This window comes from Accipiter gentilis, chromosome 9 (assembly GCF_929443795.1).
Source record: "Accipiter gentilis chromosome 9, bAccGen1.1, whole genome shotgun sequence".
Classification (NCBI taxonomy): domain Eukaryota; kingdom Metazoa; phylum Chordata; class Aves; order Accipitriformes; family Accipitridae; genus Astur; species Astur gentilis.
The window spans coordinates 739,905-763,272 of record NC_064888.1 but is presented as its reverse complement, the minus strand read 5'-3'; the positions used below and the strand labels follow the sequence as shown (position 1 = coordinate 763,272).

General features: G+C 66.5%; 2 protein-coding genes across 5 annotated transcripts; one reads left to right on the top strand and one right to left on the bottom strand.

Annotated features, from left to right (window-relative positions):
• Positions 1-681: 681 nt before the first annotated feature.
• COL5A3 (collagen type V alpha 3 chain) lies at positions 682-21,958 on the bottom strand. Of its 4 annotated transcripts, XM_049811189.1 has the most exons (68): positions 21,849-21,937; positions 19,634-19,786; positions 17,597-17,764; positions 17,226-17,439; positions 16,993-17,155; positions 16,323-16,445; positions 16,006-16,152; positions 14,757-14,867; positions 14,519-14,680; positions 14,318-14,365; positions 14,165-14,206; positions 14,028-14,090; positions 13,762-13,836; positions 13,522-13,605; positions 13,388-13,444; positions 13,210-13,263; positions 13,039-13,092; positions 12,845-12,898; positions 12,679-12,732; positions 12,555-12,608; positions 12,427-12,471; positions 12,167-12,220; positions 11,962-12,006; positions 11,680-11,733; positions 11,534-11,578; positions 11,358-11,411; positions 11,212-11,256; positions 11,064-11,117; positions 10,910-10,954; positions 10,607-10,660; positions 10,272-10,379; positions 10,137-10,190; positions 9,999-10,052; positions 9,685-9,729; positions 9,082-9,135; positions 8,873-8,917; positions 8,643-8,696; positions 8,405-8,458; positions 8,273-8,326; positions 8,074-8,181; positions 7,828-7,917; positions 7,682-7,735; positions 7,387-7,494; positions 7,161-7,268; positions 6,732-6,785; positions 6,537-6,590; positions 6,291-6,398; positions 6,083-6,136; positions 5,873-5,926; positions 5,731-5,784; positions 5,555-5,608; positions 5,273-5,380; positions 5,048-5,101; positions 4,710-4,763; positions 4,453-4,506; positions 4,281-4,334; positions 4,018-4,125; positions 3,772-3,825; positions 3,632-3,685; positions 3,415-3,522; positions 3,278-3,331; positions 3,038-3,073; positions 2,860-2,913; positions 2,478-2,721; positions 2,195-2,307; positions 1,951-2,019; positions 1,584-1,820; positions 682-1,479 (listed from the first exon to the last, which is right to left on the bottom strand). In XM_049811189.1, exons 2-68 carry the CDS (start codon positions 19,710-19,712, stop codon positions 1,333-1,335), a joined length of 5,325 nt encoding a protein of 1,774 aa, XP_049667146.1. In that variant the 5' UTR covers positions 19,713-19,786; positions 21,849-21,937; the 3' UTR covers positions 682-1,332. The 4 variants fall into 4 exon arrangements, with proteins under 4 accessions (XP_049667146.1, XP_049667147.1, XP_049667148.1 ...); XM_049811190.1 differs by lacking the exon at positions 19,634-19,786 and having other exon boundaries at positions 21,849-21,958; XM_049811191.1 differs by lacking the exon at positions 16,006-16,152.
• On the top strand, positions 20,933-23,122 carry RDH8 (retinol dehydrogenase 8). Its single transcript, XM_049811205.1, has 6 exons — positions 20,933-21,310; positions 21,940-22,101; positions 22,177-22,356; positions 22,438-22,531; positions 22,619-22,802; positions 22,898-23,122. Exons 1-6 carry the CDS (start codon positions 21,205-21,207, stop codon positions 23,120-23,122), a joined length of 951 nt encoding a protein of 316 aa, XP_049667162.1. The 5' UTR covers positions 20,933-21,204.
• The last annotated feature ends 246 nt before the right edge of the window (positions 23,123-23,368 follow it).

Below are 23,368 nucleotides of genomic sequence, written 5' to 3'. Positions count from 1 at the left end.
GCTGTTACCGGCCCGGTGTATGGGGCGGGGGGGGGGGGGGGGGGGGGTTGCCGTTCGCCCGGTGGGAACCGGGTCGGGCTGGGCGGAACCGAACCGGGCTGGACCGAGCCGAGCCGGGAAAGGAGGGAGGGAGGGGGGAGGCGACCGAGCATCCCCCCCCCGCCCGCCGTGGTACCCGCATCCCGGCCGCGGGGATGCTCGGGGTGCACGGAGGGACCCCCGGTCCCCTCACCGGGGACGCCCCGGGTCCCCTTTTCTGGCTCCATCGCCCCTCCGGGGATGGAGACTTGGGGGGGGGGGGGGGCAGCAGTCGGGGTACCCGGGTCCCGCTGGGCTCGGGTCTGGCTTCCACCTGCCCTCGCAGCCCCCCATCCCTCAGGTGTCCCCCTCGAAGCCATCCCTTGGGGACACGGCGATGGGTCCCCAGGGTGGGGGCACTCTCTGGGACTCGGGGGGGGGTTGGGGGGGTGGGTGGCAGGAGGGGCCAGCAGCGGGCACGTGCCCAAGCCAAATCCCCACGTGCGACGGCCTCGCACGCCCTCGTGCAAGTGGAGACACGAGGCCGGCAGCCTCAGGGCGTCACGAGCCCCGATTTGGGGCGCGCAGCCCCTCCCTTCCCCCCGTTTCCATGGAAATCAGCAAGGATTTGGGATGGGAGACGGCTTCGATACAGTCGGTTTATCGTACAGTAACTGCAACGGCACCAGAACCGGGGGCTGAGCCTCAACGTACGGCCCCAACCCTGTCCCGACCTCCCCACGTCCCCTCTGCTGCGCCGGACGGGCTCTGCCGTGAGCTGGGGCAATCCCCGGCCAAGGGCCGGGGGGGGGGCTCCCCCCCCTGCCACCCACTCCCCCTAAGGAGGAGGCAGAGAATTGGGGGGGGGGTGAAGGAGGAGGTTTAACACCCCCCCAACCCGGGTCGTGTCCTGGCCTGGGGACACCGGCTCCGCGACGGCTGGGCGGTCCCCGCGGGCATCGGGATGGGGCTCGTGGCGTCGCCGTGCCGAGGGCACGTCCAGTGCTTCACTAAGGGGGCTCTCGGGGAGCGTTGTAGCACCACGGGGAGGGGGGCTGGCTCGAACCCCCTCCCTACAGCCTGGGGCACCCTGCCCCAGCTTTCCTCCCCCCCCCCCCCCACCACTGCAGGGAGCCGTTAGTATAAATAAAGGGGGGCTGTGCAGGCAGGAGGGGATGGCACTGTGGCGGCTCCGAGTCCTGAGTATGCCAGAGCAGGCCCTGGGTCACTGTCCCTGGCACGGGGGGCGGCGGAGGGAGCGGAGAGCCCCCCCCTCCCAAGCCGTCCCTCCCCGTGCGCTGTCCGGGGCCGCGCTCAGCCCATGAAGCAGACGGGTCCCAGCTCGAAGCCGAATTTCTGATTGGCGTCTCCGAAGTCAACGACGGCCACGTCCATCAGGGGCAACCACTCGACGTGGGACGAGGTCACCTCCAGCACCGTCCGCTCCTGGCCGCGACGTCCCTGCGGGAAGGCGGCAAATGTGGCGTACCGGGTCAGCCAGGGACACGGCATGCGGGACGAGCTATGGGAAGGAGACTCAGGGTCCTCATGGCTCGGGGACTCACCTGGCAGCCGTCGTGGAGGGCACGGATGGGGGCAGCCGGGTGGTTGTGCCCCAGCTCCTCCTCGTTGGCCCCGCGGAAGCGCAGGGCACGGGCAAAGGTGCCGGCATGGGCATCGTACCAGGCGGCAGCGTGCTGGCAGTTCAGTGTGAAGTTTTGGCGGGCGCTGGCGCTCAGGAGACGCAGGAAGGTGAGTTGGGTCACGGGCACAGCGTTCCCGTCCGTGTCCACGTAGGAGAACTAGAGTGGGGGGGAAGACAGGACAGGGGCTGAGACACAGACACCCGCCTGCCCAGCGGACGGGGTGATGCCACGCAGGGGGTCCACCTTTCCCCCCACCCCCAGGCCAGATAGCAAGAGGAGCTCCCACCTTCTTGCCCCTTTTGAAGGTGCTGTACCACGTCCCCGGCTTCTCCCTGTTCCAGGCGGCCAGTCGGACCTGGGGGTGACAGAGACAGTGTCAGGGGTGAAGCCTCTCCAACCCCCAGCCCCCCAGAGCATGGGGAAAAGCGAGCCCCAAACTGCTCCCATCATGTCCCCGCTGGGAGGGCTGCTGGGGGGGGTGGGTGGTGTTTTTGGACACCCAGATCCTCTCTGCCCTCGCCCAAACTCACAGCCTCAAACTTCTTATCGGGGAAAAGACAGGTCTCACCGCCGGCTGTGAAGTTACAGAAAACGCGGAAGGCGTCACGGGAGCAGCCCTGGTTGGGGTCAATCCAGTATTCGCCTGGGAAGGACAGACAGACGGATAGATGGTCTGGTTGCCTGCTGGCTCTGACCGAGCCTTGGCCAGGGACACACCGTGCGGGCACCGCCTGGCATGATGTAAAGTCCCCGCCTCCATCGGAGGGGGTTTTGGTGTTCCCTCTCCCTCAAACTGGCCCCCCAAGACCTCACCATCCTGGAGGTGCGGGTGGCAAAGCTGCAGCTCCCTGCAGACCCGTGCGGGGCTCTCGGGGGTGCCCAGGGGCCGTCTCAGCTGCTCCACCTCGGTGCGCAAGGAGCTGAGCGATGCGTACACCTCCTCCAGCCCCTCGTAATCTGGGGGGGGTCCCTGCTCCCCTGGAACCCCTTTGGTTGCCCGCCGGTGCCTCCTGCTCCGGCTCGAGGGCAGCGGCTCGAGCAGCTCGGCTGGGCGGCCCTGGGACAGAGAGGGATGAAGGGATGAGAGCAGATGGGGGGGCCAGGTGGTAGGATGAGGGGGGGTCTGGGGACATCAGAGCCCTCCCGGGAGGGGACGGACATGAAGTGGTGCCTGTCCAGAGCATTCCTTACTCACCGGTGGTCCCGGGGGACCAGGGGGGCCTGTGTCACCTCGGGGACCCAGAGCACCCTGAAAAAGAAGTGGACTCAGCACCGCGGCACTTGGCTCCCTGCGACGGGCCCCGGGTTCTGCCCTGGGAGCACATTAGGAGCTGCCCCCCCCCCCCCCATCCCCATCCCTCGCCAGCACTCACCGGCGAGCCTTTGGAGCCCTTCTGGCCCAAGGGTCCCTGCGGGGAAGAGAAGAGAGGAGAGGGGCACTGGCCAGGTACACAGTGATCCCATGGCAGCTGCCCCTGACCCCCTCCCTGAGGCTTGGGCTCCCCCCTACCCATCTCACCCTACTGGGGGATGAAGCCCCCAGGGGTCTGCGGGGGAGTTAAGGGCAGGCAGGAGACCCTTGGTGAACCCACATAGCGCAGGCAGATACTCACTGAGAGCCCAGGGGGGCCAGGGGGCCCAGTGGGGCCGGTGGGTCCAGCCAAACCCTGTGGGTAGAGAGAGCATCAGCCCCTTGCCTCCCCCCACGTTCACCCAGCCCCTGAGCTCAGGGGAGACCCCAAATACTCACAGGGTCTCCTTTGGGTCCTGGGGGACCCTGAATGCCCGGCAGCCCCTGGTCTCCTTTCTCCCCCATCTCTCCTGGTGGTCCAATGAGCCCAATCAGTCCAGCGTGGCCCTGGGGGCAAAGGGCAGCGTCAGACAGCGCCTTCCCCAGGACCAGGGGGGCTCAGGGACAAGTCCGGGTAAGGGACCCCAGCTCCTGCACGACCGTCACCTCGTCTCACCTTATCTCCCTTGTGGCCGGGGTCTCCCTTGAGGCCAGGCAAACCCACAGGACCCTGCAAGAGGCCAAGAGGGTGTCACACATCCTGGACTGCGCTCAGCTCAGATCACCCGTACCCAGGGCTCGCTCATCCTGACTTACCAGAGGGCCGGGTGGTCCCGCTTGTCCCGGAGCCCCCAGCAGACCTTGTTCACCCTGGAAGAGACTCGGTGTGGGCGAGAGGCCTGAGGCTGACTCCCTCCAAAACACCCCTCCAAGCTGCGATCCCCGCAAGCTGCACCCATCGTGCCCAAGGGGACGTCCCCCAGTTGCAGCTGGCCAGGGCTTCAGGGACACAGGCAGCCCCACATGGGCACGGCAAAATCCTCCCTGCAGCCCCCAACTCACGGCAGGGCCGGGGATCCCGCGCAGTCCTTCAGAGCCCGGCTGTCCCGGCGGCCCCTGTGCCCCCACGGGCCCCGTCTTCCCGGGTGGCCCCTCTGTGCCGGGTTGTCCCTGGGGACAGAAGGACAGACAGAGCTGAGGCCAGCACCCCTCAGGACCCAGCCTCACCTCTCTGGGGTGGGGGGTCTGGCCCTGTCCCAGGCTGGTAGAGGCTTCTGGAGGGGAGGGGGTTTGGGGACCCCTGGGGTGTACCAGGCACTGCTCACCTTGGCACCCTTCTCGCCCTGACGGCCCTCGCGCCCCATCGGTCCCATGGGTCCCTGGACGAGGGGACAGAGACACCAGGAGCTGCACGTTGGCCCTGGCCAGCCCCACTCGCCATCCCACTTCATCCCACACTGTCCCTCCCCATCTCACCCTTGCCGTTCCCCTACTTACCCTCCGTCCAGGGGGACCCGGGGGACCTGGCTCCCCTGAAGCGCCCGGCGGACCCTGAAATGAACCCAGTGGGAGTTTGGGGTGAGGGGGGAGTTCACAGCCAGGACTGGGGGAAGCGTGGAGGGTGAAGGATGTGTAAGAGCCCTGGGAAGCAGCACAGCTCAGCTAGAGCCCCTGGAGCCCCCCAGCCTAGGGTGGTCCCACTGGGAATGTGACCCCCCTTTTGCAGCTGCGATATCCGCAGCTGCCCCACTCACCGGCAGACCGGGGTCCCCGCTGTCACCTTTCTCTCCAGCAGCTCCATCCAGACCCTGCAACACAGGGGAGCATGAGCACTCACCTAGCCAAGCCCCCCCAGCTCACCCCTGAGCTGTTGGGACACCGGGCAGCACCGACGAGGCGGAACGGACAGAGAACCACGGTGTCCTGGCAGCTCCCAACTCCATCATCACCCCAGGGTGATGGCAGCGAGGCAGTGGGTGACACCCGAGCACCGTGGGGGAACGTGGGGGCTGGCTCCAGCCCTGGGAAAGCCCCAGGAGTGGGGCTGCTTCTGCTCTGCAGCCCCTCTAAGGGGTGAGCAGGGGCTACTCACCGGCACGCCGGGGTCTCCGGGGGGACCGGGATCACCAGGGAAGCCGATGGGACCCTGCATAGAGAAGGGGACGTGAGCGTGGGACTGGGAGGGAGCCCCAGATCTTCTGCATGCTGGGAAAGCAGAGGCAGGGACAGGGATTAGTGCCTTGCAGGGCTACTAGGGGAGATGCAGGGGCTCAGGAGAGCATCCCCCTGCCTCTCCATGCTTGCTCCTTCTCCTTACCAGGTTGCCTTTGGCTCCATCCTCTCCTGGTGGACCCTTCTTGCCAGGAGGTCCAGCTGCTCCCGACTGCCCTGCGTCTCCCTTCTCCCCCACATCTCCTTTCACGCCCTGCGGAGGGACAGGGTGGGAGGGTCACATTAGAGCAGGGAAGGGCAGTTTGGGCAGTAAAATGTTCACCAGGAGCTCTGCCTGTGCTTTCTGTGGCCAGCTAGAGCAGGATCTGGCCCCCGCTCTCCTTGTCTTGCCTCTAAAAGACACCCTGTTCCCCTCTGCAATACTCACGGGTGGTCCGGGCTCCCCTGCGGCTCCGGGATCTCCCGCTTCGCCTGGCTCACCCTGGGTGAGAAAAGCAACAGGGCAGATGCTGCCAGGTGCTGGGTTGTGCGGGCAGCTCTGCCCAGCCCCAGCACCCAGACTGAGACCCACACTGTCCTCTGCCCTCCCAAATGTGGGCTTACCTTTTCTCCCACGGCACCCGGCTGTCCCACGCCACCCGGCATTCCCTGGGGACCCTAAAGGCAAGAGGATGGGGGGTACCCACGTTGGGGGCAGCCCCTGCCATCATTAGTCCCTGCTGAGCCCCCCTAGGGCTGTACTCACCTCGGCACCGCTGGGTCCCTGCGGCCCACGGGGTCCCGGTGCGCCAGGAGGGCCCTGTGGGGAGCACAGATGGGGGGTCAGACTGCAAAGGGCAGCTGAATCGTGCAGCTCCCATGGGAGAGGGAGATGTGGGAAGCTGGAGACGAGGCAGAAGGAGGTGGAGGGGGAGTGGTGGGTGTGCAGAATGGGACGGCTATGGGGTTTCCTTACCATGGGGCCGACGTCTCCGTTCTCGCCCTTCTCGCCCGGTGGGCCTGGCATGCCCTGCGGGGATCACCGGTTAGCTCAGGGGATCTAGAAGCCCCTTGGACAAGGCAGAGGGTGCCCTGGCCCAGGTGGGCTGCACAGAACCCGCAGCCACATGTCCCTCATCCCCTCCAGCCCAGCAGACCCGATCCCACCCCTCTCTGCTCCCTACCTGCAGGCCAGGGGGGCCGCTTAGGCCAAGGTGACCCCGCGATCCCTCATCTCCTTTCTGCCCAAACATCCCCTGCTGCCCGCGGCGCCCTGGCTCCCCATCCGCTCCCTGCAAAGAGAGAGGTAGGGGTCAGTGCTGCCTACCCCACAGAAACCCCAATGTGTGGGGTGAGAGGGCAGGGAAGGAAGCCAAGAGGGAAAGGTGGGGTTCAGTCAAGGGAATAAATGGGGTGGGAAGGGTGCTTACCGCGGGGCCAGGGTGCCCAATGGGTCCCTGGATTCCTGTTGGTCCGGGGGGGCCCTGTGGGACAGGAGCACCCACATAGGGTTAGGGCAGCCCCCAAACATCTCCCGCCTCACTGCTGCGGTCTCCCCCCTGCTCCCAGAGCTGCTCTGCCCCTCGGAGAACCATCCCCGGGCAGAGCAGCCCCTCAGCACTCACCACCTCGCCCTTGTCGCCTTTGCTGCCCTTCTGTCCGGGAAGCCCCATCTCGCCCTGCCGCAAAGGGAAGATGGTGAGAGTCCGCGGCCGGTGAGAGACGGCAAGAAGGGAGTGCTGGCAGCCAGGGAAAGCTGCCATGGCTGGGGAGCCACAGCCAAGGAAATCCCAGCACCAGGGAAACCTGCCACCACCTGGGAAGCAGTGCCAAGGAAGCCTGCCAGGACCAACAGCCCATTGCCGCCCAGGGAATCCCCGCTCCTGGGAAGCCATGGGGGAAACCTGCCCCATCCCAGAGGTTCCTCAGCCCTGGAACATCCCCCAGGTGAGGGGACTTGTCCCCAAAGCCCGTCCCAGGCATCCCTGTGCTGTCAGTAGTGAAACAACAAGGAGCTATTGCTGGAGGTGCTGACTTGTGCCCCCCTGACTTACCTTGTCCCCATCTTCTCCGGCGGGGCCTGGGGGTCCGCCTGGGCCCGGCAGCCCCACGGGACCCTGGATCCCATCATGCCCGGCCGGACCCATGGGACCTCGCTCACCCTGCAGGCAGGAAGGGGAAGGGCTGAGAGCAGGGCTGGCCGGCACCCATGGGAGACACAGCTTGTCCCAGCGCTGTCTCATACCTCCTGCCTCACCCCACACACCCTCTCGCACCTACCGGGGAGCCCTTCTCGCCAATGGGACCGGGGGGACCCTGTGCACCCCCCCGGCCCGGCAGTCCAATGCCTCCAGCAGCCCCTGTGGGGCCTCGCTCTCCGGGGGAACCCTGGGGAGAAGAGACAGGTGGGGTGGAGGGAAGAAGGCCCCGGCAGTCTTCCTCCTTTCCAAAGAAACATTTATCAACTAGAATTTTAAGCAGAGTGGCAAAATTGCTCCCCAAGGAGTATTTGTATTCCAACGGAAACCCCAAAACTCCAGATAACCCCTCAAATGTCACGATGCTTTGTACTCACTGTGGGTCCAGGGGGACCAGGGGGACCTTCCCCACCCTTCAAGCCAGGTGGACCCTGTAGAAGGGCAGGGAAGATGGTTAGAAGGGACCCTATTCCTTCTCCCGAGGACCATAAAAGGCTACGTCCAAGCCTGGGACAGCACTCACCGTCTCTCCAGGTGCCCCCCGTGTGCCAGGAAAGCCGTGGATGCCTGGGGGGCCGCTCTTACCAGGGATGCCAGCAGGGCCAGGGTCCCCCTGCAAGGTGGAGAGGAGTAGCAGAGAGCTTTGCTCTGTCCCCACCAAGTCGGGGGGAGCCCTCATTCCCTGCAGAGCTCAGAGGGGACCCAGCCCCACTTGGCTCAGGCTTGTGGTGGTCCGGGTGAGAGGTTGGACCCCCAGCACAGCTCCTACCTTGGCTCCTTCTCGGCCAGCAGCTCCAGGCAGGCCCTGTTCTCCAGGGGGGCCGGGGGGGCCTGGGTGCCCCCTCTCTCCCATGGGCCCTGTCTCACCCGATTTACCCTGCAGGGAGAGAGCAGGGTGAGCATCTGGGGGTCCCTCCGCCAGGCTCACTTCAACACAAACACCTCCTGCCTCCATCCCCAGCGCTCACCTGGGGTCCCACCACCCCTGTGGGGCCGGGGGGGCCAGTTTTGCCATGAAACCCCTGCAGAGTTGAGAGAGAGGTTAATGCTGGGTATTGCCAGGAGTCCCCTCCCTGAGGCAAGGGAGGCAGAGGACCTACTGGCTCGCCACGCTGTCCCGGGTGTCCTGGCAAGCCGTCCTTCCCGGCGGGACCCTGAGCAGGAGCAGAGGTAACAGGGTGGGGGATACAGGCTGTGTAGCTGGGCTCCCCCCTCCGCTGCCTGCACCCCGCAGGGCACAGCGGGAGGACAAGGACGTGCCAGCCCGATTCTGTCCCCCGCACCATCTCAAGCACAGGCAGGACCAGGGCAGGACCATGCGCAGCCATCACCACTTACAGGGGGACCTTTCGTGCCTGGGAAGCCGTTGGGTCCTTGTGGACCTTGGGGACCCTGTGAGTGGGAGAGAAAACCCACGGTCAGTGGCAGAGGGACTTTCCCCACAGCCCCACAGCGCCCAGATCCTCTCCCCACGCCCAGCATCCTATTTTCCCCAGTGCTTGGTCCCTTCCCAGGGTGCTTTTGCAGGAGGACACCCCTCTGCTGTGCATCGACCACCCCTCACTTACCTTCTCTCCCACTGCACCAGGGGCCCCATCATGGCCAGGATCTCCCTGGGGAGACAGAAACAGGCTGAGGGCAGCAGCAAAGACCCCCACCCTTCCCACCACCCCACATCAGACTCGCTGCCAGCACCCACGGCCAAGGGGCCCTGAACACGGTGGAGAGATGGGGTCGTGGGGGACAGCGGGAACCCCATGGCCAGGCTCCCACCTACCTTTGGGCCGGGTTTCCCCGTGGGACCAGGCAGACCTCGCTCCCCTGGGAGGCCCTGCACAGGCGGGAGGCAAAGAGTGGGGGTGAGGTGTGGGGCAGGGAGCAGGGCTGGGAGTGGGTTAAGGAAAGGTGAGACAGGGCTGGAAGTGGGGGTACAGGGCAGGGAGAGGGGCTGGGAGCAGGGTGGGAAGCTGGGGGACCAGGATGGGAGTGGGGCAGGGACGCGGGAGGAACATGGCTGGCCCCAGGGTGGTTCCCATGGGATACAGGCAAAAGTTTGGAATCTGGTCACCACGGGTTACAGTGGTCCCCATGGTCCGGCTGTCATGGGAAACAACCGGCTCCAGCCTAACTGATATTGGCAGGCTGTGGAGCCTGTTGCTGTGGGATACAACAGACCCCCAAGCTCGGTTGCTGTGGGTTACAGCCGGCCCTAGGATTGCTGCCATGGGATACAATCCACCCAGGAATGGTTGTGGTGGGATGCAGACGGACCCTGGGATGGTCACGGTGGGATACAGCCAGCCCTCTGTTAGTCACCAGCCAAAGCACACGGGGCGATTCCTCTCACCCCGAGCTTTGGGCCGGGGCTGCGTTTACTCACCGGGGGCCCTCGCTGTCCCGTCTGCCCAGCCTGGCCAGCCTTGCCCTGTGGGGAAAGAAGAGGAGGTGGGGAGAGCAGAGCACAGGGCAGACCCCCACATGCCCCCCGAGGGGACAGAGCATGCCCAAGCGCATTTGCGAGAGGACACGTAACACGGGAACGGAGAGGGCCGTGCGGCTGGGTCCCTTCCCCGGCTTTCAGCTCAGCCCAGCCCCACTCTGGCTCCCAGAGGGGGTGGCAGAGCAGGATGTGGGGGACAGAGAACGGCCCGGAGGGATGGGACAGCATGATACAGAGGGACAGGGCTGACTCACCCTCTTGCCTTTCTCTCCTGCCAGCCCCATGGGACCCTGGAAGCCAGTGGAGCCCTAAGGAGAGAGGACAAGTGATAACCCAGGGCCGATGAGGCACCTGGGGTCCCAGGGACACCCCAAAGTCTCCCCTGTGCTCACCTTGGGGCCCTGGCGCCCAGGATAGCCCGGGAGACCGGGCACTCCCAGCTTGCCCTGCAAGGGAGAGAGCAGAGCTGAGCCACAGGCTACGAAGGATGCGGGGACAGGGACACAGGGACACAGGGCTCCCCTCACCTTCTCGCCTGCGGGGCCAGGAGCACCCGGTTCCCCCACGGGACCCGTCTGCCCCTTCAGCCCCTCGGGGCCGTCCTCACCGCGGGGGCCCAGCGGACCCTGGTCACCCTGGAATGGTAATGCAGAGGTGCAGGGTGCACGCTGATGGGGGGGACAGGGCTGCTCCCTCGGGTCCCAGCTGTCCCCACAGACAGAGCTGTGTGTGTCCCCCCTGGTTCCATACCACCACCCTGCATCCTGCAGCCAGCCAGCAAAACCTCACGAGGTTTCACAGCACCCGCAGCCACCCCACACAGCCCTGATGAGGAAGACCCCCACGTCGGGACCCCACTTACCCTGTCGCCCTTGGGGCCCATGTCCCCCTTAAAGCCGGGGAATCCATCTTCTCCCTGAACAAGAGGCACATTTTGGGGTGCTGAGACTGCACTAGCTCTTGCAGAAGCCCCAGATGGGGTCATAGTGTGGGGCTGAGCAACAAATCCCAAAATGGAGGGGCTAGCCCCAGCTGCAGCCCAGGCATGCCCCCACCCGGAGCTACCTGAGGGCAAGGACGAGTGCCCCCCAACACCAGGGACCCACAGATACCACAGGACAAGGACCCCTGTCCCCTGCTGTCCCCTCTCCCCGACACCTCTTACCTTCTCCCCTTTGCTGCCCTTCAGGCCCCGCAAGCCAAAAGCTCCCTGCAGAGACACAGAGGGGTTGGAGGGGAGACCCCAGCCCAGGGGACACTGCCTGACCCGCCCACATCGTGCCTTGGCAGAGCCTGGTGGAGGGGGAGGCTGTGCTTACCTTCACCCCACGGGGTCCTGGATAACCGACGGGACCAGGGGCACCCACAGGGCCCTGGGGACAGAGAATCAGCAAAAACGGGAGCCTCCCCTTGGAAAGAGGACCCAATCCCCTCGCCCAGGGCACGAGGTGGGAATCAGTCCCTTACCTGAAGGCCCTTCTCTCCGGCTGGCCCTTCTCGGCCAGGGTGACCCTGCAGGGATGCGCAAGATGTGAGTCCCAAGCCGGGACAGTGATGCTGCCCTTCGGTCCCCGGGGACCGGAGAGACTGCACAGCCCCTCGCCGGTACTCACCGGGGGCCCGTCGGCCCCAGCCACACCCTGTATTCCCAGCTTCCCTGGCAGGCCCTGGGCAAGAGGAGGACATGTGGGGATGCAGAGGGACTGGGGTCACCCCTGCAGCTCCCTACCACCTGCTCAGAGCTGGGGCAGCTCCGGACCCCCCCCATCCATGCTGGATCCTGACTCACCTTCTCCCCTGGCAGCCCGACGGGGCCCTGGGGGCCAGGCAGACCCTGCCAGAGAACAGACCGGGGTGCTGAGAAGGGACTGAGGGAGCACCTGAGCCCCCAGCCCCGTGGGAACACCCCACTGGCTCCCTATCACCTTCACATACCTGCGGACCGGGGTTCCCTTGCTGTCCCGGGGGTCCCGGCTCCCCGTGGATTCCCTTGGTGGGGCAGAGAAAGTCCATTAGTGCAGCAAAAAGCCCCCTCAGGCCCCACGATGTGCCACTGTGACCCTCACTGTACCCCCGTGGACCCTCCCAGCCCATGCACTCCACGAGGGCATGTGGGAGCTCTTGCCCCAGCCCTGCCTCCCCCTCCCTGGATCATCCCGGTCTCTCACTGGCTAATTTGGGCTGGGTGCTCCCAGGGGGGGGCCCACTGACACCCACCACATTGCCTTTGGGCCCCGGCGCTCCGTCGATGCCGCTGGCACCCTGCAGAGGAAGGAGGGAGGATCAGGGTGATGCTGCGCCCCAAGGTGACGCCGCACCAAGGACGATGCCATGCCCAGGCTGACGGGTGACAGAGAAAAATCCCCTTGGTCCAAGGTGAGGACAGATGGACAGACAAACAGGCAGGAGCGGTGTCTCATACCGGTGGTCCAGGGGGCCCGGGGGAGCCACGTGAACCGATCAGGCCTCGCATACCCTAGGGCCAAGGACAGAGGGGTCAGTGGGGGCTCAGATGGCAGCACTGACCCCAGCACACCGTATTCCTTAGGGTGGGGGAATCCAGTGCCCAAATCTCTCCAAAAAGGTGCAGGGAGAAAGCTAGGGACCAAGCTTGCCCCCCACCGCTCCTGGGGCTGGGGGAGAAGCCAGGGCAGGTACCCAGTGCCGGCAGCAGGTACTTACAGGTTCCCCAGGCTGCCCCCGAGGTCCCGGGAGGCCGTCCGAGCCCTAGAGAGAACAGAGTGGAGCTGAGCACATCCACCAACACCAGCAGGGCCTGATCCTTCCCCATCCCTCTCCACGCTCCTCACCTTGGCGCCTTTCTCCCCAGGGGGGCCTGCTGGTCCTGGTTTCCCCACATCACCCTGCGCAAGAAAGAGGGTGAGGCGGCGTGGGGACGGTGGTGGCAGAGGGGACACGTGCGGTCCTACTTACCCTGTGGCCCTTCTCGCCTGGCAGCCCCGGCAGCCCATCGAAGCCCCTGTCACCCTGTGGGGTAGGACAGGCATCAGGCTGAGTCCATGTCACCCCCCGCCACAGAAGGACCTGGGTGTCCTGGCCCCCCACCCTGCTGCCAGTGATACAACCCCACGCACGAGACCTTGGGTCCGGTTTCCCCTGGGAGACCCCTGGCACCATCCGCTCCAGCACGACCCTGCAAGACAAGTCCAGGGAGTGGGAAGGGGCCCGAAGCTCAGAGCCCCTCGGGACAGGGACGGGAAAGGGGCACACTCTGGCACGTGACAGTGGACCAGGACATTTGGCGGAGGCAAAACCTGAATCTCCAGTGCTTACCCGTCTGCCCAGCTTCCCTGGTGGCCCCGGTGGTCCCTGCATTCCCCGGGGACCCTGATGGAGAAGAGGGGAAGGTGTCAGGGCTGGGCTTGCCTGCAGCCTGCCAGACCCCTGCCTGGGGCATAAGCCTGCACACCCTCTCCTCGCACAGGCCAGCCGAGTGAGTCTCACCCGTGGCCCCATGTCCCCCGCATCTCCTTTCAGTCCTGGGTGTCCAGGTAGACCCTACAAAAACAGGAGAGCATGGAGACCCCACCATGAAGGTTTGCTCGATGTGGAGATTGGCCCGACAAGGTGCATCTTCGTGGGGTGGGCACCCTGCAGAGGCCCTCACACCAGCCATACTCACCAGCGGTCCTGGGCGGCCAGTCAGCCCCATGGGACCTGGGGGACCCTTCATGGCAAGCTGGGGAGAGAAGGGAGGAGAGAGGTGAGGGGGAGTGGGGAGGCTGGGCAGGGGGACTGGTCGCGAGGCGTCCTTACCTTCGCCTGCTGCAGGATTGCTTGGGCTTGGGCTTCTTGGAAAGAGACAGTGGGACCCTTGAGGGAGTCTCCACCGAACTGGAACTGGGAGGAAGGAGCAGGGTGAGGGACAAGGGGAGCCACCGGACCCCAGCCCTGGGGACAGCCAGCTCTCTGTCACCTAGAGAGCTGTCACCTGCCAGACTCCACAGGCAGCAGGCAGCAGGGTCCCCAAGGATCCCGTCCTGCCCCAGCACTTACCGGCAACATGATCATGGTCCCCGCCGGGCCGCGGATTCCATCAGCTCCTGGCAGCCCCGGCCGTCCTGCGGGACCCTAGCAGAGGGGAAGTGGGGGATAAGCCGTCATCACGCCGGTAGAAGCCAGGCTGTCAGGTCAGGGCTTGCAGCTCCATCGCCCCGCATGCATGCCGGCATGCACCGGCAGGACTGCCGGGATGCCTGCGGCCCCAGCCCTGCCACAGGGCAGCTCTGGCCCCGTCGCAGCCCTCCCCGTCTGCTCCGTACCTGATCTCCAGGGTCCCCGGGCAGCCCTGGGAGACCCGGTGGTCCCAGGGGACCTGTTTCCCCCTGTGGAGAACACAGAAGCATGTTAATGCTTTGGCACCTCCAATCCCTCCCCACCGCAGCCCCTCGCTCCTCACCGCAGGGCCTGGGGGTCCCGGCGGCCCCTCGAATCGCCAACCCTAAAGGAGAAGAGAGCAAGCCACGTCCTGCGAACCGTCTCAGATGGGTGGCCCTGGGGTGCCACAGAGGGCTGGGGTCACATGTCCCCAGCGGGGCTGTGCCCCACTCACCGGTTCCACGATGGCTGGCTCACCCTTCTCCCCCTTCAAGTTAGGCTCCTGCAAAACATCAGTGTGAGGAGAATCGGCCGAGAGCTGGGCTGGAGTGAAGGGCTCCAAACCACTTACATGGCTGCTGGACCCCGTACTGTGGCCCCAGCTCAGCCACCGGTAGCTGGGGGGGGGGGTCCCAGTTCTTGTCCCCAGCATTACCTGGGAAGCCTGGATCACCGTCTCCTCCCGCTCAGCAGGGCCAAACCGCTCCCGGCTTGCAGGGTCCCCATCGTAGTAGTCCTCGTAGCCCGGCAGCTCCGTGCTACCAGCCCCAGCGACTCCATCATCTTCAAGTTCAAGCATAAGCTCCTCGCCAGTGTCCTAAGAGATGGGGAGACGCTGGGGTTGTGAAGGAGGGACCCCCCCTGCCTGCCCCAGCCCCCAGCCCTGGTGCTACCTTGAAGGGGTCGGTGCCGTTCAGGGTGACGCTCACAGTGGTGGCAAGGCTGGAGGGGACCGGCGGCAGGGAGCTCTCCTCCATGGACGGCGTCGGTGTGGGTGCACTGGCCTTGGACGATGCGGAAAGGGCGCAGGGTGAGGAAGGGAGTGCTGCAGCAGAGGGAGGTGCTGGCCCATGACCCTTGTGGGGTCCTGCAGGCTGGCAGGGCCAGGGGATGCCCTGCTTTTGGGGGGGGGCCACGGTTGGATTCACGATGTCCCCACCCCACCACAGCCCCTGCCTGGCTTTGGGACACGGGAGACGTTCCCCTTTTGGGACAAGGCACCGGGACTCCCGCTCCTCGGGGACCGCTGGCTCGCAGCGATGCTGGGGCAGAGGGGAAGGCAAGCCAGCATTCGGCAGCTGCTGCTCCCAGGCGTGGGGGCGGCCGTTCCCCCACACACCAGGGCCGCACGGTCCCTGGCTCCAAGCAGCACCTGGAGCATGGCCACCCCTCGCCGGGTCTCTACGGCCCGGCTCAGCCAAGGCTGACTCATCGGCAGGAGGGGCCACCGTCGCCGGGCCGCCCTTGGCCGGCATCGCCGTCCCCAGCTGCAGCCGTGACCCATTTCCAGAGCCAAAGGGGCCGAAGGCAGAGGTGCGGGGGGCTGCCTCCTGCCCTGCCCCAGCGTCTCCACCCAGGGGATCCCCACCGGCTCCCAGGACACACTCCGTAAGGCCAGGAGCCATGGGGATGGCTCAGCCCCAAGTGCCAGTGGGATCAGCAACCTTGTGGGGATGCGCTGGCTGCCCAGGCTCCCTCGAATCCCGAGGGGGAGCCGTTCTGGCCAGAGCCCTGCAGTCACATCCAACAGACCCAAAGGTCCAGCTCCATGGAGGCCAGAGAGGCTGGAGCCGGCCTGCAAAGCCCTGGACTGTGCAAAGATGAGGCTGAGAGTTGCTTCGGATGCAACAGGCCGCGTGTGGCATGGCACGAGCTTTGTGTACAGGCACTGCCAGCTCTGAGATGCATCTGGGTCTGCCTCGGGCCATGCACACCTGGAGCCACTCTGCATTTAAGCCGGATTTGGGTCCCGGCTGTCCCACCTCAGCACGAGGAGCCAAGCTGCACCACGGCGCTGGCTGACAGGCACTGGGGAGCTGCGGAGCGGGCACGCCACAGCCAAGCGCAAGCAGCAGGTTAGCAGAGCTGGGTTAACCAGGGTGGGTTAAGCAGCCGCAGAGGCGGGTTAGTCACGCTCTCTACCTGGCTGGCCATGACGGAGGGCACAGAGGTCTCGTGCTGCTCCAGCAGCTCCTTGTTCCTCCTCTTCTTGCCCTTGCCCTTCCGCTTGCCTTTCCCCTTTCCCTTCTTGCCCTTCCTACGTGGGGCAGCGGTGGGCTCCGGGCTGCTCTGCAAGGGGCAGCGCAGACACCGGCGAGGAGAGAAACGCGGGCATCAGGGGCCCTGGCAGCTCCCCCCATGGTGACACCAAGCCTGGCAGTATCCCTGTGGGCTGCCTGGCAGGGTGGGGGCTCCCAAGGGTCCCCCCAGCCTTTCCCCTTCCCAGCTTGGGTGCTTACCTCCTCCGGGAAGGGGGCTAGGAGGGGATAGAGCGGGGGCTGGTCACAGCCTGGCATGTAGAGCTGGCAGTAGGAGTGGGCAGCCTCGGGGTCAGCCACAATCAGCAGCTGCTGGACATCACCCTGTGGCAAAGAAGGAGGGGAGCACGAGGAAGTGGTTTTTTTGCCCTCCCCCCCCATATCTGCACCCCGAGCCAGTCAGGTGCCCACAGACACCCCAGACATGCATGCAAGAGCCGGTGCTCGTGGCCAGCCCTGTTCCTGCAGTAGCCAGCCGGTCCGTGGGCGGCTCGGGGCAGCCAGTGTGGACACCCCCTTGGCTGGATGGAGGGTGCACAGGGTGGCGAGTGAACAAAGGCACCCTTGTCTGCCTGCTGGGGACAAAATGGGGGGGGGGGGACACAGCCCCACTCGCCTCGCTGCCTCAATGCTGCCTCTTTGCCCGTGGCCCCTGACATTTGCAGCAGGCAGGAATGTAGGGAGAGAAACCAGGGCACCCCATGGGGACAGGGACACCCCACAGGGAGAGAAAGCAGCCCCCAGTGCAACTGGGGCCTCTACCAATCATGGCAACCGGGTCCCCCCGCCTTCCCCGGACCCCTCACTACCAGGGCAAGGATGCCGTGGGACAGCCAGGGCCTCTGGCACATGGATTTGTGGAGGGACCCACCTCGAACACCTCCTCATCCAGGAGGCGGGCCCCAAAAATCGTCACCCCCTCAGTGCTAACAAGGGGCTGAGGTCCCCGCTCCAGCGGCAGCGTGGCGAGGAGGTGACAATCCACCAGCAAGGAGACGTTGGTGCCCTTCACGGCCAATGCCACGCGGTGCCACCTGCGGAGTTGGGACTCGGTCACAGTGAGAGGGGCCAGAGAGACCCCCTGTCCCCCCCTCCGGCACTCACCTGCCATCAGCCAGGTTGACCCTGCGGAAGACGGGGTACTGCTCAGGGGCCGGCCGGCCCTCCTGGTCCTCATAGAGGAAGACGGGCGAGAGTCCGATCTCCATGCCCAGCTGCTGCACGCCTCGCTCATCGTAGATGGAGAGCAGGAAGGCTTGTCCTCCACGCCGGGCACGCACCGTGGCCAGGATGGAGAAGTCCTCAGGGAAGGAGCCACCTGCAGCAGGGAGGAAGAGGAGCAACCATCAAGCTAAGCCCCCCCGATGCACCCCGAGAGGTGGCTCTGCACCACGAAAGGGGATGCTCGCCCTTGGAGCGGCTCGGTTTGCACCCCACAATGGGCTCGGCGGCCCCATGGCCACCCGGTGCCGTACCGGGGAAAAGCTGCCGGGTGGGTGCGCTAAGCTGGGTGCGGTTGTCCACACGGAAAGCGAAATCGGGGTCTTCGGTCCCCGGGCGCTGTGGGCAGATCCCAGCAGTGACGGAGACACCATCCTGGCCATCCTGCATGCCCAGCATCTGCAGTACGTCCACGGGCACCGCTGCGGGGCAAGAAGGGACCCTTCAGGGGCTGGGGACCCACCGGAGACACCCCAGCCGTTGTCTGTGCTTCCAGCCGGGGACAGCGGCCGCATCCCCATCCCCCTGCCTGCCTCCTGCCAAGCCGGGCCGGCCCGGTGCCAGGCAGCTGTGTGGGCCCAAGGTCCAGTCCCGCAGCCGCCAGATTCCTTCACCGCATTCCTCCGCCCCCGGCCCTGCTCTGCACCCCACAGCATGGCTGCACCCCATGGGGCGGGAGGGCTCCGTCACCCATGGGAGATCCCCGTCACCCCTAAGCACAGCTCGGCTGCACCCAACTGGGGGCTTGGGGAGAGGGTTGGGGGTGCTGCCCTCTCTCCGCAGGGAACCAGACCCCAATCGTCGCCTGCGCCTGGGTGCTTGGAGGGTTAATCCGGCACAGCCAGGTGTGTATGGGGGGGGTGCGGGCTGGGGGCTATGACTGCAGCCACATCAGAGAGCACCAGGGCCCCCCCAGCCCGGGGCTGCACCCACCCTCCCTGCCAGAAAGGCCTGTCCGGGCAGGCCAGGCAGGGGGATCCAGGGGGGCAGCAATTCCTCCCGGGGCTCCCCAGCCTGGTTGGGGCACCCCAAGCATAAGCGGGGACATGGTAGGACAGGACCAGGCTGGGAACCGGCTGACCCCGCTCCGATCAAGCTGTCTCTCAGGCCCTTCTGACCCCAGCACATGGGTCCGGCTTCCTGCCGGCGCTCCCCCGGGAGAGCCATCACCCGGCCATGGCGTGCCGGGGTGGATAGGGACCCCCCCCACGATCTGGGAACCCCCGGTACAGGGTTGGTGGGTGGCCCTGGAGTGGCTGTACCGGCCAAGCCCCTCCAGACGCCAGACCCGGGCGTGTGCGGCATGGGTGGCTCAGGGAGCTGGGGGGGGGACGACAGGGGTGCCGGTGGCTCGGCATTGCTTCTGGTAAAGCCAAGGGGTAGGGTAGGGTGCGGCGAAGCTGGCAGGAGCGGGACGAGGGGCCCCCCCACAGCCCCCCATGGCCTCCGGGAGCCCGTGCCAGTGCTTATCCCCATTATTTACGCTTCAGGTGCTTCCCCAGACCCCCCCCCGTCTGTTGCCCTCCCAGGCCAGCCAGGGGATCCAAGCATCCAGGGCTCCCCACCCCGCCTGCTCCCCCGTTCCAGGGGCAGCAACCCCACCAAGTGACCCGGGGGATTGCACCCCTGCCCCGGGGGGTGCACCCCCTCGCTACAGGGAGCACCCCCACCGAGGGACCCGGGGGGAGCACCCCTGCCGCTGGGAGAGCACCCCCACCCACGGCCCCATGGGGTGCACCCCTACCAGGGGACCCACAGGGAGCACCTTCGCCCTGGGGGGGGGGGGGGGGGGGGAAGAACCCCTGTCCCACGGGGAGCACCCCCACCAAGGGACCCGGGGGAGCACCCTCTCCCCAGGAGGAGCACCCCTGCCCTGGGGGGAGCACCCCCAAGGGACCCACGGGAAACACCCCACGCCCCGGGGTGGGGGGGGGGGCTGTCCCTGTCGCCAACTGTGCCACCCCACGGCTGGAGCCACGGGGGACCCCCAGAGTCCCAAGGGGTGCCCCGAGCCCCCCCCCGGGACGCCGTGGCCCCCCCCCCCCCCCGCCCCTGTCCGTGGTGCTGAAGGCGGCGGCGGGGGCCCCGGGGGCCCCCACGCGTGACAGCAGCGGGGATCCCACGGGGACATCCGCGACCCCCCCCCCCGGTCCCAGCACCGGGGGTCTCGGGGCTCAACCCGCCGGTGTCCCCCACCTCCCCGCGGAACTGAGGCGGGGGGGGGGTGGTGGAGAGAAGAGACACGCGTGGGCGTGGGGTGTGTCCCCCCCACCCCACCCGGTACGCGTTACCTGCCCTGGCCGGGGGCAGCCCCTGCAGCAGGGTGAGGAGAGCGGCGAGGAGCGCGGCGGGGACCGGGAGACCCTCCATGCCCGGCCCGGTGGGTGCCCGGTACCCGGTACCGGAGCTCGTAGCCCGCCCTGTCCGCTCCAGACTCGTCGGGGCTGCGGGGAGGGGAAGGGAGGGGAGGGGAGAGGAGGGGAGGACCGGAGGAGGACCGGCTCACCGGGAGCCCCCGCCTCCCGTCCGGCCCACGGGCGGGTCCCGGGACCGACACCGGCCCCGGGTGGTCCCGGCTGCGAGATCCCACCACCCTAAACGGGGCCCACGGGAGAGAGAGACTTCAGCCCCGCTGCGAGGTTTAGGGGGACAGGGCCCCCCAAACTGCTCCCAGCCCCACAGCAAGGTTTAGGGGTGCAGAACAACCCCCACACCCTGCTCCTAGCCCCACTGCGAGGTTTAGGGGTCCACAGCCTCCCACCCTGCTCCCAGCCCCACAGCAAGGACGGGGGGTTTTGGGGTGCAGAGCTCCCCACCCTGCTCCCAGCCCCACAGCAAGGACGGGGGGTTTTGGGGTGCAGAGCTCCCCACCCTGCTCCCAGCCCCACAGCAAGGACGGGGGGTTTTGGGGTGCAGAGCTCCCCACCCTGCTCCCAGCCCCACAGTGAGGTTTAATAGTGCAGAGTCCCCCCCGCCCCACTCACAGCCCCACAGCAAGAATGGCAGGTTTGGGGGTACACAGCCCCATATCCCACTCCTAGCCCCACAGCAAGGACAGCAGGTTTTGGGGTGCACAGCCCTCCACCCTGCTCCCAGTCCCACAGCGAGGTTTAGGGGTGCAGAGGCCCTCCCCAAGCTCCCCAGCACAGATGGCAGGTTTTGGGGTGCATGGCCCCAAACCCCACTCCTAGCCCTACAGCAAGGACAGCGCATTCTGGGGTGCAAAGCCCCCCACCTCACTCCCATCCCTACACCAAGGCTGGGGATTTTGGAGCACCCATCCCCACAGCAAGACTGGGGGGTTCGGGGGACCCCCCCCACCCCACGGCACAGCTGCCGCTCGGCCGGGCTGGTCCCCGGGGCCCGGCTGGCTGGAGTCGCCCCATTGCCTCATCGCCTGAGTCACGGTCGCTCGGCTCCGCTCCCCCGGTTTTCCATTTCCCGGCAAATATTTACCGTCGTCTCTGCAGTAACAAGCCCCCGCGGACGCCCCCAGCCCCCCGAACCGAGCCTCTGCCCACTCCCACACGGGGCTCTGGTGGCAACACAGCCCCCTCCTCAACCCTCAACCGCCTTGTCCCAGCTCCCCCACGGACCTCCATGACAGTTTGGGGGGCTGTGGGGTCCTCGACGGGCCCAGGGTGGGCACCTGGCTACGGGGCCGCAGCCATGCGTGCCATCGCCTGTCCCCATCCACATGCCCGAGGGCTGCCGCGCGCTGTATCGGCGGGCAGGGGAGGGGGCCGTGGCCCAGCGGACCCCCGTGCCCTCCCCAGGGCTGCCCTGGGGAGGTTGATCCTGCTCCCACGTGACACTGGGTCCTGATCTCATAAGAGACTTTGGACCGCAGGCTAGTGCAGCCATGGCCACCCTCGTGCCCCGCACCGTCCTCATCACCGGTTGCTCCTCCGGCATTGGCCTCGCTGTCGCCGTGAGGTTGGCGCAGGACCCCCAGCAACGCTTCCATGGTAAGGAGCGGGGAAGGGATCCTTCCATGTTGTCCCGGGAGGGGACCCACGGTCCCATGTCTGCCACAGCAAGGCGGGGACGGGAGCCCTTTGGGATGGGGCCGCAGGCTGGGGAGGGTGCAGCGTTTGGGGTCCCCGTCCACCCAGCCCCAGAGCCTTTCTCCCCACAGCCCCCAGGACTTGAAGTCCCATGGCTCCAAGCTCGCAGCCCCCCCTGCCTCAGTGAGCCAAGGTGTCCCTGTGCCCCCCACCCACTGCCCTGCCAGGCGGAGGGGAGTTGGGGACGTGGGGCAGCCCCATGGGGACATAGATGGCACGAGCAGCGCACAGCTGTGAGCGCACATGCGTGTAACCGGGTCTGGCGGCACGCTCCCACCCCGGTGGACGCACACGCGTGTGGTCCCCTCACTCCATCCTCGTTCCTGTGCCACCCATTGTCATATACACGCATATGTGTCCCCACAACTCCGCTGCCCCACCACCAACCCTGCACCAGGGCTGGGGATTAGTCCCGGGGGGAGATTAAAGGCTGTGTTACCAAAGCAGCTTAGGGAACATCATCCCGGCTTGACCCTCCAACCCCGGCTGGCATCTGGGGTCCCCCTGACCGGGGCTGGGGCTCCCCGCAGTCATCGCCACCATGCGGGACCTACGGAAGAAGGAGAAATTGGAGGAGGCGGCCGGACCAGCGCTGGGAAAGACGTTGAGCATCCAACGCCTGGATGTCTGCAGCGACAGCTCGGTGGCAGAGTGCATGGAGAACATCCCCGGGGGACGGGTGGATGTGCTGGGTGAGCGGGCTGGTGGGTGGTGGGCCACAAGGGGCGGCCGGAGGGGGTCTCTGAGCCCCCCACACTGTGCCACAGTGAATAACGCCGGCGTGGGGCATGTCGGTCCGGTGGAGAGTATCAGCATGGAGGAGATGAAGCGCATCTTCGAGACCAACTTCTTTGGGGTCGTGAGGATGATCAAAGCTGTCCTCCCCGACATGAAGCGGCGACAGAGCGGTCACATCGTGGTCATCAGTAGCGTCATGGGGCTGCAGGGTGAGGTGTGGGGGGGTCCCGCTGTGCGGGGGTCTCGCTCCAGGGGTTGTCTCGATGAGCTCGGCCCCTCTCTGCTCACAGGGATCGTCTTCAATGACGTCTACGCTGCCTCCAAGTTCGCCGTGGAGGGGTTCTGCGAGAGCCTGGCCGTGCAGCTGCTGCAGTTCAATGTGTTGTGAGTGTGATGGGGCGCGGGGAGCACCCCAGAGAGCCCAAGGGTGGCTCTGGACCCCCACCCTGAGCACCCGCCGTGGTCCCACAGCGTCTCCATGGTGGAACCGGGCCCCGTGAACACAGATTTTGAGTTGAAGCTGATGGAAGAGGTTTCACGCTCCGAGTTTCCCGGCACCGACCCGGCTACCGTGCGGTACTTCAAGGATGTATACCTGCCGGCTTCCCACGAAATCTTTGCCACGCTGGGGCAGAGCCCTGCCGCCGTGGCTGAGGTGTGGGGCTGAGAGGATTTTGGGGGGGGGGGGGTGTGCTCTGGGCGCCGTTCCCAGCCCTACGCTAGCCCTGAGCCCCTCCTCTCCACTCACAGGCGATCGTGAACGTGATCAGAGCCAGGCGTCCGGCTTTCCGCACGCAAACCAACAGCCTCTACACGCCGTTGGTGGCCCTCAAGTATGCAGATCCCTCGGGGGACCTGTCCGTGAGGACCTACTACCGCCTGCTCTTCAACTACGGCACCCTCTTTCACCTCAGCATGGCCGCCCTGCGGTGCCTCACCTGTGGCTGCTTCCGACGGAGGGTCACCCCGCTCTGAGCGGGGCACCCCAGGGAGGGGAAGCTCGGTCCCTTGATGATGGGGAGGGGGCTACGGCCACGGTCCCGCACCCCTCCCCAGCATCGCTCACAGCAGGACAGATGGACAGCACCGGCGGCTGAACGCGTACCCTGGGGTGTCAGAGCCGGGGGTGGGGGGGCTCAACTGGCAGGATGGGGTCCCGGTGGGGCTGAGTCCTCCATTGGATGGAGAGGAGGGTGGGGAGCTTTAGGGGAGCCTGGGGGG

What these genes read in the sequence shown, in the direction of transcription:
- COL5A3 (XM_049811189.1), bottom strand. Translation starts at nt 19,712, where the DNA reads ATGGAGGGTCTCCCGGTCCCCGCCGCGCTCCTCGCCGCTCTCCTCACC. An exon ending in CTGGCCGAGAAGGAGCCAAG is followed by an intron (nt 7,918 to 8,073) that starts GTAGGAGCTGTG and finishes TCCACCTTGCAG; the next exon opens with GGGGACCCTGGCCCTGCTGG. An exon ending in CCCTCCACGACGGCTGCCAG is followed by an intron (nt 1,480 to 1,583) that starts GTGAGTCCCCGA and finishes GCCTTCCCGCAG; the next exon opens with GGACGTCGCGGCCAGGAGCG.
- RDH8 (XM_049811205.1), top strand. Translation starts at nt 21,205, where the DNA reads ATGGCCACCCTCGTGCCCCGCACCGTCCTCATCACCGGTTGCTCCTCC. An exon ending in TAGCGTCATGGGGCTGCAGG is followed by an intron (nt 22,357 to 22,437) that starts GTGAGGTGTGGG and finishes CTCTGCTCACAG; the next exon opens with GGATCGTCTTCAATGACGTC. An exon ending in GCCCTGCCGCCGTGGCTGAG is followed by an intron (nt 22,803 to 22,897) that starts GTGTGGGGCTGA and finishes CTCCACTCACAG; the next exon opens with GCGATCGTGAACGTGATCAG.